The following is a 15,962-nucleotide window of genomic DNA, read 5'->3' on the forward strand; positions in this document are numbered from 1 at the left end:
CATCATGGTGAGTGTTTTATGTAAAATGAAGAACTTGAAAGTCTGAGAACCAGTTCTTACAGACAAATAGGCTAACAAATTATAATAGTTTCTTTTATCTAATCTCTTGTGATCTAATAACTTGTCTTTTACTGCTGAGATATGTCTCTCATAAATAAAGAATAATTCTGAGCTCTATTTCAATCAGATTAATTTTCAATTTATAATAAAATGTAGCACTTCACATATATTTTAAATAAATGTTTTAATAAATATATCAATGTGGATACATTGTGTATAAATGGTTTAGAGGACAGAGTGCCAAAAGTTTTAGGTGCACTTCGAAAGAAAATACACTCTTTAAAAATAGCCTCAAGGGTTCGTTGTTAATATGCTAAATCTTCTTTTGGCATTGAGAATCACAACAAAAAACCTACAAAGAATCTCATTAGCCCAGTCATAGTCTCTTGATCATGGCCATCAACCCAACAATACTTTCTTCAGCTTGGCTCTAGCTGTATCCTCGTCATCTGTGTCCGTGTCACTGTTCGGTACATATGGCGATGTTCGACACTGTGGTGAGCACAAATACTGAAGTAACGGCAGTCTGTACTTTCCACAGAAGTCAACAAATTTCACATTTTCCACTCGTGAAGCAAAATATACACCTAAAGGAAAAAGATAACAATATATAATATTAAAACTTAAAAGCAAATGATAATGTATCAAATAATTTATATGAAAAAATTAAGTAAACACATGTCCTTGTATTAACATGTATATATGTTTCACATGACCTATCAAGGTTTAACTGTGGTTAGTTGCTCCCAAGAAATAATTTTAAGACTCAAAATGATTTAAATGTTGTCATACATGTATTATGGTATGGAGTCAGGACACTTGTCTCGTCGTTGAATAATGTACATGTGTGTTGACCAATAGATGTTCATTTTGATTGTTGTGTTGCTGTCTTCTTGATATTCATCCAATATTTATCAAATTAATTAAACGTATCACGATAATTTCTGACTTTACAGTATTATAAACGAATCCTTAAATAAAATTTTGTTGTATAAATTCTTTACCTTTGCATTCAAGATTAACACATCTCCGACAGGAATCAAGATAATTGAGTAGGTTTTTTGGCAGATCTTCCTGGTCATATTTTACTTTTTCAATCTTAACAACTCTAGCAGAAAGTTCTAGCAGAGAAGGCACTTCATAGGTTAAATCTTGAACGAATTTAACAACCAATGGATTGTTTCTTAGACTTAATTCTATTAAATTAAGTGCTACAATTTCTGAAGGAAGGGTAGATAATTTGTTGTTGTGAAGACTCAAAGACTTCAAACGATGAAGGTTGACTAAGGTAGGTGGAAGACTTTGGAGTTGGTTATCACACAGGACTAGTGATGTCAGGTTATATAGTTGTCCTATCTCAGCTGGAATGTCTGTAAGTCTGTTTCCACCCATATAAAGGATTTCTAACCTGAAAAATAAATAAGTTTGGACATTTGGATACAAGACAATACACTGGTTGTTCAAACAATTTTGTTTCAGTTATGCAAGGCACAATTGAAAACTTTCATGTCAAAACTATACAAAATACAATGCATATTTAAAATATAAATTGATGTAGATGTACATGTGCTTGAATAGTTTAAGTGTATACATGTACATATATTTTGTTGTCAGGGTTGATTTTAAAATTACAATCTTTAGCACTTCTTTCCTAGTTGATAAATCCACAGAATGAGACTTCTTATATATTTTTTTTACCATGTTAACTTGCAATCCACCAATTACCATTTTTGTATGGTACTTTGTATAAAACTGTCATGGACTATCATGACTATTGTAAAGTGGTCCTTTTTAAAAATTCACAATTTGTAAGGCCAAATTCCTTGTTCTCATTAAGATTTACAGTTGTATTTTCCTGTGCCTAAATCTGATGTTCTTAAAAGATTTCAAATTTAAGTACTTGTAAGAGTTAGACATGTAAGAAGATTTTTCCTGATAATTTTTAAACCAAAATTATGCAAAATTAATTCCCTTAAAAAAAATATCCCACTTAATAACAGTATACTGTAGCTACATGTAAATGAACATGTACAACTTTATAATCTATACATACATGACATACATGCATGACATAAGCAACAAGATACATGTAAGTGTAACTAATCATGCATGACAATGGAAAAATGTGTTAGGGTGCACGTGATCAACTGCATGTATTTATCAATCTTTATAATTTGTGTAGTCTTACAAAATTTATGTGTTCCACTTTTTCTTTTGATTATGGGAGTCATGTCATAATTATATATATATAACGTGTCTGTTGTCTTTCATTTGTCTTTGGGTTATTGTTTTTTTTTTATTGAACTTTGATTATCTGCTTAAGTCCCCTTTAACTTACTAAGTAAGAAGTAATTTAGGATTTGTTAATATTGAACATTAAACTTTTGAATTTGATTGCTTTCTTGACATGCCTGAGCCCCTGTTGTGGTCTTGAGAAAAAACTACTTGAAAACTTATTTCTTTAAAAAAAAAAGAAAACATGTAATAAAAGTTAAAACTGGAAAAACTGGAAAGTTTTCTTTTCCACCAAGTCTTATTCATTTTGACATTTCTAATGAGATCTCTTAGTCCAGATTTCCAATGAGTTCTCTTAGTCCATGTAGTCCAGATTTTTAATGCGATTTCTTAGTCAAGATTACACTTGTATGTTGTCATAGGTATAGGTACATGTAGGTGGTAATTACAAAAGAAATATACATGTACACCTAACATGCCTAATACATCTCATGTATCTGTAAATTACAGTAATACTCAATTGCACGTGTATCCTTATACATTGTACATGTTATACATACACACTCATTCACACAATATATTTTCAACATAAATTTCTACTTAAATATCAATATCATTTTCTGAACTAGCGAGTCCAAAGATCATGAAGATGCATAAAAATAGTACCAGCTGTGACTGTAATTTTTATTCGGTTTAAAACTACAAATGTAAATCACTTTTGAGGCATTGCTATTTCATTTTTTGTATTTTCTTCACTGACACCATTGTAAAAATTAAGAATCCCTCATTACAATGTATTACATTTCAAAAATGATAACTAATTGTTTTGTCATGATATTTCATGTATTTACCATGTTTACCAGGTAAGGAACTCGAACAAGCCCCCAACTGCATGAAATGAGGCCATTATGAGGAACAAATTCGGTAAATCATTTTTAATAGTCTAATTTGATAGATGTAGGTCACATTCATTAAAAGGGTCGGATAGTCATATTACAATGAGGGGTTAATTATCCCTCATTTGAGGGATTGTTCCCAATCTGTTTACCATGTTTACCCCAGGTCTGCTTCATTCATGATCCACATTGACACTGTCAAGTACAGAATATTGTACTTTAAACATAAATCTCTAAATATATTTAAAACTCAACTTGTTAAAAAAAACCACACAAAGTACTATAATGACTATAAAGTATACTTGTTAATTTGTTTTTACCTAGACATATCCCTGATCAACGATGTAATTGATGAGATGGCATTGCCACCTAAGTATAATGCTTTCAATCGAGGTAGTTCAGTAAACTGTGGAGGTAACTCTGTAAATGAATTGGCAGAAAAGTTCAGCACCTCTAGAGATCGTAATTTACTAAAATCCTTTGGTATAGTTTTACACTCTAAGTCGTTGTTCTTGGCTATCAAAGTTCTCAATTGTTTTAAATAAACCACAGCATCATCTAGTTTGTGACAGTTGTTGTTACTTATATCCAAAGTGATCAGGTTAGCAAATACATTTATAGACTTAGGTAACACTTCTATATTGTTATGGTGTAGGCATAATGCTCTGATCGACTTCGAACGATCAAATAAATATTCTGGTATGGCTGTTAGGTCACCATATGACAAATCCTCAGCTCCATCACTTAAATATTCATTCTCAGAACAAGAAGTTGTTTCCGACAAATATTCAGCCATTTAATCGATCTGTATCAAAAGATTATGATCTTTACTCATGAAATATATTCCATATTCTGTATCTTTACTGTAAGTGGCTACGCACATGACACGAAAGTGACGAGTGATGTTTGTTCTAAATTGTGTCACAGGCTATTCAATAGTTCACATTTCGGAAAATAACAGAGGTGAAGGTCGTTATAAGCTTTGTCCATTTCAATGACCGATTCCCTCTTTGATTTTATAGAGTATTGTTTTAAAAGTAAAGACTTATTTGAAATTAAGTTTATAACTTGAATTTTGTCCGACAAACCCATTAAGAGAAAAATAAAGATTTTTTTTACGATAACGTAAGGGATATTTATTTTTTTCAAGCACATCAGGGGGAAAAGGCGTGATGGAAGGTGAAGAGAGTAAACATTCGACAGAAGCTATTGGAGAGACTGGTTTAACCAATATAAAGAAAGAAACCGAACAGGATGTACAAAGCGATAAGCAGGATGATGAATTAGATTCATTGTTAGACAGTATGAAACATCAATTAACAGAATACCAATACACAAGATATTTTATTGGGCTAATCAACAGATAATTTAAGACTGGGACAAGAGGGTAGAAATTGTGTACCCCACATGATTATTAGCAATACATTTGATCTAATATAGAGTTAACAATACATAGTAATCTCCATTTATAACTTAAATCACTCTAGTCCAAACAATTATGGGTATCATCTATGGCAAGGCTATTTTTATTATTTTTCTGGGACGCTTTCCTACAGCTACGACCCGACTAGCATCACTCTAAAACAATAATCAGGAATAATGATAATAATTTAAGGCTCAGTTGATTCTACCCTTGAATAATGTATATGAGGGTGGTAATGGGGGACCCTTCATTACGATTAATGGTAAAATTCTTGTCAAATGACAGTAATTTTTGGTGCATGACGATAAAATGTACACTTTCCTTTAGAATGTTTAGACAGTAAAAAGAATGGCGCTTAATTTTGTCTGAAAATGGTAACAATAATTATTTGAGACCTCTTACAAATTACGACAAGAATATTTTGTATTTTGAGTAATCATGGTGAAATTTTAACCAATTTGATCATATTTTGATGCTAACAGTAGTTAAAAATGACCATTTGATGCCTGATGGTAAAGGGCATTCCTACCCTCATGTATATTATAGCATATTGAAAAGAAGGTGTTTAATGATGTCGGTCCATTCCTATACACCAATCTCAGGTTGTTTTAATGAATGAGTTCAACAGGTTGAATGACCCAAGGTAAAATGTTGTTAACACAGTCATTGAACAATGGGTTCTTACTGTGATGTATGAAATTGTCAGGAAAGTGCACAATTCTGAAAGTTGTCTTTTGCCAATATGTGTTCTGTCCTTGGTTGTTCCAGGTACAAATCGATAGTTCTGTTCCAATGTCATTTGTTTTGTGAAACAGGTTGATCCATTCAGATTACTGTTATTTGAAACAAAATAATTATGACAACACTTCCATTAAATATAGATAATAACATTGTATGACATTATTATATTTGAAATTGGTAAAAGATAACATGATATAGTTTTTTTTTTTTTTTGAAGAAGAAGAATTTTTTTATTGATAATTAGGATTTTGCATTGTTTTCATACATGTCAAAGAATTTTCAACCTTCATATTTGAAGATGAATTCAATTATTACAATGTTCAACAAAAATGCAGTAAGGCCAAATAAAAATATATGTGTGGTTCCAGTAACCCTACCGTCCCTACTTTTTCGGCTTAAAAATAGCCTACCCTAAAGATTTTATTGTCATTTTTCATTAAGCACTGTTAAAGTCAGAATGTTGCTCCCATAGACTCAATGTAAAAAACAAACATAAAATAATAAAAAATCCCTACCTACCTACCTACCCTAACTTTTTTTCAGATGTAACTGGAACCACACATACTTTTTTATTTGGCCTAATGCTAATTTTCTTCAACATGTATTAATATAAGAATATGTTATAGCCTACGTTTTGAATTTTTGTTATCTACATGTTTGCATTCTGTTGAAATATATTTTTTTGTATAATTATTAATTTTAATTATAAATAGTGCATCCTATTCATTTTGAAATCAATTTTAAACTTTTGTTTAGGTGCTTTGAAAGATTTTGATGAAGTAAAGCCGAAAACAGCAACAAAAGAGGACCAGGGTAGTGCCAAGAAAAATGATTCTGTAAGCTAAAAACAGCTTTTTGTTATTTTATATCATTTGTATATGTACCAGTAAAGTAAATGTACATGCTATGCATGTTTTCTTTAGACTTGCTGACATCTTTATCTGGCTATGCTGCAAATTTATGTCTTGTCATTGTATGCCCTCCATCAAAATCTGTACATTGTATGCCCACCATCAAAATCTACATTGTATGCCCACCATCAATATATGTAGATTGTATGCCCAACATCATTATCTGTACATTGTACAGTGTATGCACAACATCAATATCTGTACATTATAATGCCCACCATCAATGTCTGTATATTGTATGCCCACCATCAATATCTGAACATTGTAAACCCACCATCAATATCTGTACATTATCAGGGTTCTCGTTAAGACGCGTATACGCGTCCTGGACGCATGGGAATCGAGCTGGACGCGTCATATAATGATTATATGTCAAAGTCAATGATATTGAAGGCATTCAGACATATATATACAATACTTGCCTGTATTTCATGATCAATGTTGGTACATTTTAAAGTAATCATAGTGATAAACAAGTTTGAGCTTTCTAAAAAGCTATGAACTGCTTCACTTTATCCTAATTTAAGATAAAAGTGTGCATGTGGTTGTTGAATTAGTATTGGAAATGTGATATTTTTAGCTATTGATTGATATAAAATGGATGTACATATTTAAGATCCTTTAAGAGTGTTCGTTATACACCCATGCTTTTAAAATGTTTAAATTACTTGTTGAAAGTTAAAACAATTATAAATAGACACTACCCTTGAGGTGTGCTTCTCTGGAGGTGTACCTACAAATGTACATAGTCAGAAGATATAAAATACAGATAATGCATTTTTGTAAACATTGTATAGGAACATTGTTTAGCAAAGCAAGTCATGCAAATTGCAGAGTAACAAAGCAAATAAACACGTATTAATAATTGATATTTAATATTGAATTTATCTGTGAAATATATGCCTAATAAAACGAACATGAATTAATGACAGTTGATCGAAACTGCAATACACATAGTTAATTTTCCAGCATTTGGTGTCTTATCCTGGAAGAGAAAAGTCCGTAATTCTTTATCTCATTTAAGCCAATAGCTGTTGCTGTATCTCAGCCACATTATAATGCAACCAATCAGAATCTATCATGTGATAAGTAATTAATTCAAGATGGCGTGTACATGTATGTCTACTGAAGCTAATAGCACCGCACCTTGATACGTAGCAAAAATAAACAGACATTTATTTTTAGAAAGTTATGTGGTCAATAAATTCATATGTTAATGCTTTTTAAAAATAATCATGTTTTTAAGGCATCACAGAAATCAGAAGCATCAGGGGATCCTTTGTCAGACATGTTTGCTGATGAGTTCTCAGACGATATGGCTAAACAGTTTGAAGAAGCCATGAAAAGTATGGTTGGTGAAGATCCTGAATTAGTTTCACAAATAGAAAAACTAGCAGCTGCTGCTGGCAGTGCAGGTATTGATTTACTAGTAAATGATAGTGACAAGTCTATTATTTAGACAACAAGGAGGGGTGGGAATGTGATAATGAAAAGACTGTGTATGTTTTATACATATTTTAATGATTTGAGTTTCCAATATTATAAGATGCTATCAAATTGTAAAAAAAAAAATAATAAGCCAGTTCAAGTTTAGTTTTAAATGTTTTCCTTTTGTATGTTCTATTCATGTTTGATAAATTTTATTCCCCTGACACTAAGATATAACTGATAGTTTTGGATGTGTTTTGTTGTTCAACATATCTTCTTCATTGAACCCCTATACTAGTTATTATAACATTGGATCAAATTTAATGTTTGTTGATTTTACTAAAATTTATATTAAGAAAAGGTATAAATGCATTATATACAGTTTTAAAATTATTTTGTTAGGTGATTCACAAGAAGCACAGCAAGAGTTTGCTAAAAATTTAGCACAAACCATGTCTAGTCTTGATGAAAATTCAGAAGAATTACAGGTATGTTGAAAAAACTCAATAGATATAGACTATCTATGGTTCTGAAAATGGGAGGGAGGTTTACAACTACAATCAAAGAAAGATAAGTCTTGAGTTGAAATACCATAGATAGTTAATCGTCTATTTATTGCTATTTTGTTAGGCAATTACCTTGGCTTATGAAGTTATCATGGTCTCACTCTAATGGACTTCTCAAGTAGCATGAGAATAAAAGTAATAACACTGAAAAGTCATAGGTAAATTGTAGAAAATAGGGATAAATGGTTTGTCCTTTTGCTCTCTGTAAAAACCAGTATCTGGCCAAATATTTCTCTACTTCACAATAATTAAGGTCTAACTTTTATTGTCAATTATTAATGTTATCAATAAAAGCTATGCTAAAATGCAATATCTGCCTTTTACTGTCTTAATCAGTCTGTAACTTAAAAAAAGATTTAAAAAAAACACAAATTTGTCAACTCTGTTTTTTTTAGTTTGATTAAAGTCATATGAAACGAGTGACTGGTGAAAAATAATGTTTATCCAATTCTTGAACCAATGCATGTATATGTCGTAAACTTAGTCTTCTGTGCATGATTTTATCATTTTTTACACAAACATATCGTATTATCAGCTTTTTATTTCTCTCTGTCTGTTATAATGTGAAAATATGGCAGCTACTTAATTGTCATGTTTTGAAGCCATATTTTGCTGATTGTCACCTTATAGTAAACAATCAACAAAGAAGCATGGACATTGAGCACATGTTCAATCAGATAAGGGTTTATTTTAATGACAGATCCATGCGTATTGCGATCACAGGATATTTACGAGGAGGGTCACACTAAGGTCACTCTGCATAGGGAAAATGTGTCTGGGAATTGCATTCCTGGAAGCACACAATTAAAAAAGTAAACTTCTTCTTAATGTGGACAAATTAAAGAATTTTCTTCATAAAAAAGTATATGTATAACTAGCTATGATAAAAACTAGCCATGTAATTATAAAAAACATATGCATCATTTTTTTTAAATTTGAGGTTTCATATGACTTTAACTTTGTTGAACTTTATTAAATCTTTGACCCAAGCTACGAGGTATTGTTGATCATGATAAATTGACTCGAGAAAGAAGATACTTTTGTGTACCAAGTACATACAAGAAATGAAAAGAGTTTTCTTGGTTTATACTCATTAGAACTAAAATGATAAAAAATTTTGAAAAAAATAAGGTGTGTTTGAGGTTTTTATTTGTTTATTTTCGTTTTTCTCTGAACTATTTCGTCATGACTAGAGTGAGGTAATTTAAAATTATAAGTATATCTATTGCAGGGTCAAATGTCAGAAGATGATTTGATGAAAGCCTTCACCAGCATGGGAATGGAAGATGGACAGGAAGGTTTTATGCCCATGATGCAGGGAATGATGAAGTCATTGTTATCTAAAGAAATCTTATATCCATCATTAAAAGAATTATCAAAAAAGGTATCAATCTTAAAACCAACTAATGTTCATGACTTTTGCCAATTAAAAACTAAAACACCAAAAAATGTATGAAAAATGCATAATACAAGTTAAAAAAAATGCAAAAATAAATTGTTGCATCAATGGCTAGTAAGGGGTAAATGCCAAATGGATTATTGTAGAAAATAAGTTGGTTAACAGTAGTGTTTGCAATTTGCATTTTCATATGGTACAGAAGGTATAAAATTAATCTATTTTTAATAAATTGTGCAAGATGTGTTCAATTCGGATATCTCATGATGTAAATTCTATATATGTAACATTGCAAACATTCTGTTTAGTTTGAAAAAAAATATAATTTTGTAAAATTATAAAAAAAAAACTAAGATATTGAATGATACCAAATCAAAACATTAAAAAAACTCAAAGGACATCTAAATGTGGCAATTAATCTGAACAGCTACTGAAACAGGTGGGGACATTCAAATGTCACCCACATACATCTAGTTGAAATAATGAATTTGACAAAAATGGTTGACTTTTTCAGTATCCACACTGGTTAGATGAAAACAGAGATAAGACAGCTAAGGACCAGTTAGAAAAGTATTTACAGCAACAGAGAATTGTTGGTGAAATATGTGTAGAATTTGAAACAGAACAGCCATCTGAAACAGACGAAAGGAAGAAATTACGATTTGAAAGAATAATAGATTTAATGCAACAGGTAAGATATTTGTTTAATGAAAAAAATTACAATGATGGAGTACTTTCAGAGATATTGGCTTCTGACTTTGTTCCCAACCTTTTTATCAATGTCTTATTCACATGCAAGAGCAATTCTAATTAAAAGTTTGTTTAAATATGTATATTTGAATTCATATGCACTGTAGAGGAAAGATGTTTTCAATCATTAGCTCACCTAGCTTCTGCCATCTGTTGTCTCATTTGTTTACTAGTAAAAAAAATCTAAAATATTGTAGACCAGTTGTACATCTACTGAAAATATGCATGAGAACAAGACTTAGATTTTTTTTTTAAAATGTTTTATAATAATTATATGCTATTGGACTTCTAGGTCTTGATAATATTGAAGGTTTTGGTTCAGGTTTAGATTTCATGCAACAGTAGTTTGATGTAATTAGACAGAATATTACAATGTAAATTCACAAACACATCAAGATTTGAATCTTCTAAAAATGTTATAAAAAGATGGCCTAACTTGAATGGTCTTGTTCATTGATACTGTCTATTCTCTACCCACAGATTCTGGAATACTGTTGAGGTAATTTCTTGATGGGCAAAGTATGCATATGTGAACAATAATATAAGTCTTCTCAATTATCATTTATTTTGTATAATAAATTTGAGAATTTGTATCCTATTCATTTTGAAATCATTTTCATTTAACTTATAACAGATGCAAGATCTAGGACAGCCTCCAAAAGAAATAGTAGGAGATATGGTAAGTTTTCTGTTGTATAGAAATGTCATATTCCTTTACATCTAATTCATACACAAATTTCCTGATATAAGTAACTGAACACTGCCTTTTTCAGGGTGTCAACAAGTACTCCAGTATTCAATATGACTTGGTAGTAAATGTACTGATATCGAGTATCAAAATAATATTCAACTAATCTGATTCCTGTTAGAATATTACTGTCTTCTTTATATATAAAATTGATCTTCTGGAGAACTTCTTTTGCAAAATTCAATAGGCATCACCAATTATTTTCAGAAACAGATTTTTGACCTGTCAGTTGTTTTTTTATGTGGTTATATCAAGAATTTTTCAGAGATAATTATGTAAATCATAACCTATTTTTTTCATTTTAATTTCTAAACCTGTGCATTGCATAGAAATACAATGTAAACGACAGACTTTATGACAAGCAGACAACAAGGTTGTCGTTTGTTTATGTGTTACATATTTGTTTTTCGTTCATTTAAAAAAAAAAAACTATATAAATAAAGCCGTTAGTTTTCTCAAATGAATTGTTTTACATTGTCATATCAGGGCCTTTTATAGCTGACTATGCGGTATGAGCTTTGCTCATTGTTGAAGGCCGTACGGTGACCTATAGTTGTTAATGTCTGTGTCATTTTGGTCTCTTGTGGACAGTTGTCTCATTGACAATCATACCACATCTTCTTTTTTATATTAACATATGTCAATGTTGTTATAGAACTTATGTATGTATTATTTTACAGGCACCTGGTTTAGACTTTGATGAAAACGGTTTACCTAAATTACCTGGGACTCAACAAGGATGCTCGATCATGTGATCTCATAACATTCAAATCATGTGACAGCTGTGATATTGATCATGTGATACAAACAATAGAGCAGAAAGGTCAAGGAGGCATAGTTTTTGGTGGATATAAAAATATTCCTAACTGATGTTGGTAGTAAAGCATTCTGGTTGTGGCAAACCTATATTGTCCTATTTATAGGAGAGCTTTGATTTATGATTAAAATATCATACTGTTTTCTTATCCTCTAAAGACATTTTATAAAACTGAAAAAGCATTGAAAACAATAAGCATCAGATGTTAAACATGAGCTTCAAATATACTTGGTAAATGTGGTTACATTCACTTTATATTATCATAGAACCCTATGATTTCAAAATATTTGTTATAAGTAAAGGTATAGACAATTCATGTTTATTGTGCTTTTTTTAGATCATGAAGATGAAATTTTTTAATCTAAAATGTGCCTTTTTCTTTGAAAAATAGGTGATATCATATTGATGCACAGGGTTCATATTAAAAATATATCCATTCTTGTTTTCAGTTTGGACCAATATACTAGTTGAAAATTGAAATTTTTAAAAGTGGTGCAGGGTTTTGAACTGTGGTGTTACACAATTAGTCTTTTTGTATTTAAGAGAAATTTTAAAGATATAGATTTGAAAAAAAAAACCAAATGAGTGTTACCTTCTTTTCTTTGAAATTTAGCAATGAAACTAAAAAAATTGATATATTATAGAAATCCAATCAAATGAAAAGAAATTTTGTTGTATTTATAGTCTACCTGAGATAAACCTTTGTCACTTTTATATCATTGGAACTAATTTCATAAAAAGTTTTCAACACAACAGTTTTATTGTTTATCTTGTTTTAACATTTTGAAATTATATTTTATTCTGTAGTTTCTACTTTTTTTATAAAATATTGTGTTTAAAATGATCAGTGATTTCACTTTCTAAAATAAAGTGGAAAATCAATATGAAATTATGTTTATTAAATTTGCATTTGATTAAAATACATGTGTCTGAATATATTTTTCAACAAAGTTTTAATATGCTGAAATATACAAAGCAACTTTATTCATAAAATAGTTGTTACAGATAGCATTGCTTCATTATAAATTAAAAGACAATAACATGCCTATTTCGATTGAAAATTCATGTTTTCAACTTCAAATTACAAATATTTTTTCCATGAACCATTTCTTTATAAACCTTGAATTCAATTATTTTTAAGTTATTGTAATGTATACCTGTCAAATATTGGCTTGTTAGTTTAAAACGATGTATGAATGTTATACTTGTAAATTGTAAAGAGTTGTATTTGGATGGATGAAAGATGTTTTAATGAAGAGTGAAAACACCAGCATGTTTGAAAAAAGATTTCATTCTGCCTTTACTACAAAATTCAACAAATTCCATTTTTCTTAATAGTTTAAATTCTTTGTTTTTAATTTGAAAATGTTGGTGTACATAATTTTTTAAAACTGATACATTTTATCTAGTTAAAAATTTTGTTATCCAACCTTTTAAAATTAGCTAAAGTGAATTTTGTCATTTTGAAACTTTGTTTATGCTTTATAAATTGAGAACATGTGAGTAATTGTGAACTGAATGAATATTTCAGGATTCGATTGTACTGCCTGAAGTTAAAACAAATTGTTATTGATTATTAGTAAAAGATAAAAAAAATTAAACATGCAATCAAATTATATGTTTATGATTTCTCTGAAGTAATTCATATAGATTGAGTTTGTCCTTGCCATGTAAATCTTGTTAGCTGTGATAAAGCACTTCTGGGTAAAGCATTTACTTCAACTTTGACCTTGTTTGGCTTCATAACTATTTTAATCTGAGCGTCACTAATGAGTCTTATGTAGACATAAACACGTGTCTGGCGTATTAAATTATAAGCCTGGTACCTTTGATAACCATTTACACCACTTGGTCGATGCCACTGCTGGTGGATGTTTCGTTCACAAGGGTATCACCAGCCCAGTAGTCAGCACTTCGATGTTGACATGAATATCAATTATATGGTAATTTTAAGTTCACCTGGCCCGAAGGGCCAAGTGAGCTTTTCTCATCACTTGGTGTCCGTCGTCACCGGCGTAAACTTTTTACAATTTGAACTTTTTCTAGAGAACCACTAAATGGAATGAAACCAAACATGGCATGAATGTTCCTTATGAGGTGCTGACCAAGTGTTGTTACTTTTTAGCCGATCCATCATCCAAGATGGACGCCAGTGGGGGGACTTAGTTGAACATAGGACCCTATAGAAAATGCATACAAATGACTTCTTTTAGAAAACCACTGAATGGATTGAAACCAAACATTGCATGAATGTTCCTTATGAGGTGTTGACCAAGTGTTGTTACTATGTAGCCAATCCATTGTCCAAGATGGCCGCCAACTGGGGACTTAGTTTAACATAGGACCCAATGTGAAATACATACAAAATGACTTCTTTTAGAGAACCATTGAATGGAATGAAACCAAATATAGTATGAATGTTCCTTATAAGGTGCCTACCAAGTGGTGTTACTTTGTAGCCAATCCATCATCCAAAATGGCCGCCAGCCGGGGGACTTAGTTTAACATAGAACCCTATGGGAAATGCATACAAATGACTTCTTTTAAAAAACTACTTAATGGAATGAAACCAAACATAGCATGAATGTTCCTTATGAGGTGCTGACCAAGTGTTGTTACTATGTAGCCAATCCTTCATCCAAGATGGCCACCAGCGGGGAACTAAGTTTAACATAGGACCCAATGGGAAATACATTTTATAGAACCAATGAATGGAATGAAATCAAAAATAGCATGAATACTCTTATGAGATGCTGACCAAGTGTTGTTACTTTGTCTGATCCAACATCCTAGTTGACCGCTAGTGGGTGACTTGGTTTAACATACGACCCTACGGGAAATGCATACAAATGACTTGTTTTAGAGAACCACTAAATGAATTGAAACCAAACATAGCATGAATTCTCCTTATGAGGTGCTTCCCAAGTATAGTTACTTTGTTTAACATAGGATCCTATAGGAAATACATACAAATGTCTTCTTTTAGAGAACCACTGAATGGAATAAAAACCAAACATAGCATGAATGTTCTTAATGAGATGCTTACCAAGTGTTGTTACTTTGTGGCCAATCCCACGTCCAATATGGCAGCCAGTTGGGGGACTTAGTTTAACATAGGACCCTACGGGAAATACATACAAATTTTCTTCTTTTAGGGAACCGCTGAATGGAATGAAACCAAACATAGCATGAATGTTCCTGATGAGATGCTGACCAAGTGTTGTTACTTTGTAGCCGATTCATCATCCAAGATGGCCGCCAGCGAGGGGATAGTTTAACATGGAACCTTATAGGAAATGCATACAATAGTCTTCTTCTAGAGAACCACTGAATTGAATGAAACCAAACATAGCATGAATGATCCTGTCATAATTAGGTGCTGGCCAATTGTTAATTTGTAGCCAAATTTTATCTTTTTTTATATGATTTCTAAAAGCCAAAAAGAGTGAGGTGAGCGATACAGGCTCTTGAGAGCCTCTTGTTATAAATTTCCTGTTTGCAAAAGTATGAATTTATCGAAATACTAAGGATGTTCTTATCCAAGGCTAGATTACCTTAGCCGTATTTGGCACAACTATACTGAGCCAAAAAGTTTAGCAACAAAAATGTGAAATTTCATTTATTACAAAATCATAGCCACATATAATTTAAATAATAACAAAAAGGAATTATGACATGAATGTTTATCCCTCACATTCATGAGGATTTTCTTTGTATGGAGCGCGGGAGGGTCAAAATGCGGAAATGAGTATAGTGTTATTCAAAATCAATTTATCAGCCATGCCCTAAGTGCACCAATGAAGGATTGGCAGGCACACCAGCAGCTGCCCCTAGTCGAGCCACGATGTCAGCAACACTCATTCTGACATCAATTATTCCAAGAGCTTTCTGACTGTCATTTCGGGGAGACCTGGTTGACGCGCCATGCATTTTTTTCAAAGGTTTATGTGTTTTTCTTACAAATGGTGTGTTTTTGAACGTTAGTGAAAAA

The 15,962-nt window shown here is 31.3% G+C and overlaps 2 protein-coding genes across 2 annotated transcripts; one reads left to right on the forward strand and one right to left on the reverse strand.

Moving 5' to 3' along the window:
• Window positions 1-227: 227 nt before the first annotated feature.
• LOC143079277 (leucine-rich repeat-containing protein 58-like) lies at window positions 228-4,125 on the reverse strand. Its single transcript, XM_076254521.1, has 3 exons — window positions 3,512-4,125; window positions 1,065-1,468; window positions 228-647 (listed from the first exon to the last, which is right to left on the reverse strand). The coding sequence occupies exons 1-3, from the start codon at window positions 3,985-3,987 to the stop codon at window positions 460-462; spliced, it is 1,068 nt and encodes a 355-aa protein (XP_076110636.1). The 5' UTR covers window positions 3,988-4,125; the 3' UTR covers window positions 228-459.
• Window positions 4,126-4,341: 216 nt separating this feature from the next.
• Window positions 4,342-12,152, forward strand: LOC143079278 (peroxisomal biogenesis factor 19-like). Its single transcript, XM_076254522.1, has 8 exons — window positions 4,342-4,493; window positions 6,112-6,191; window positions 7,513-7,681; window positions 8,097-8,182; window positions 9,492-9,644; window positions 10,171-10,347; window positions 11,041-11,085; window positions 11,835-12,152. The coding sequence occupies exons 1-8, from the start codon at window positions 4,364-4,366 to the stop codon at window positions 11,907-11,909; spliced, it is 915 nt and encodes a 304-aa protein (XP_076110637.1). The 5' UTR covers window positions 4,342-4,363; the 3' UTR covers window positions 11,910-12,152.
• Window positions 12,153-15,962: the final 3,810 nt, after the last annotated feature.

Source organism: Mytilus galloprovincialis, chromosome 6, assembly GCF_965363235.1.
Source record: "Mytilus galloprovincialis chromosome 6, xbMytGall1.hap1.1, whole genome shotgun sequence".
Lineage (NCBI taxonomy): Eukaryota > Metazoa > Mollusca > Bivalvia > Mytilida > Mytilidae > Mytilus > Mytilus galloprovincialis.

Bases quoted from the DNA above. Each gene is read 5' to 3' on its own strand.
- LOC143079277 (XM_076254521.1), bottom strand. From the start codon at position 3,987: ATGGCTGAATATTTGTCGGAAACAACTTCTTGTTCTGAGAATGAATAT. The intron at 1,469-3,511 runs GTAAAAACAAAT...TTTATTTTTCAG, and splicing joins TTGATCAGGGATATGTCTAG to GTTAGAAATCCTTTATATGG. The intron at 648-1,064 runs GTAAAGAATTTA...TTTTTCCTTTAG, and splicing joins TGTTAATCTTGAATGCAAAG to GTGTATATTTTGCTTCACGA.
- LOC143079278 (XM_076254522.1), top strand. From the start codon at position 4,364: ATGGAAGGTGAAGAGAGTAAACATTCGACAGAAGCTATTGGAGAGACT. The intron at 6,192-7,512 runs GTAAGCTAAAAA...CATGTTTTTAAG, and splicing joins GTGCCAAGAAAAATGATTCT to GCATCACAGAAATCAGAAGC. The intron at 10,348-11,040 runs GTAAGATATTTG...AACTTATAACAG, and splicing joins TAATAGATTTAATGCAACAG to ATGCAAGATCTAGGACAGCC.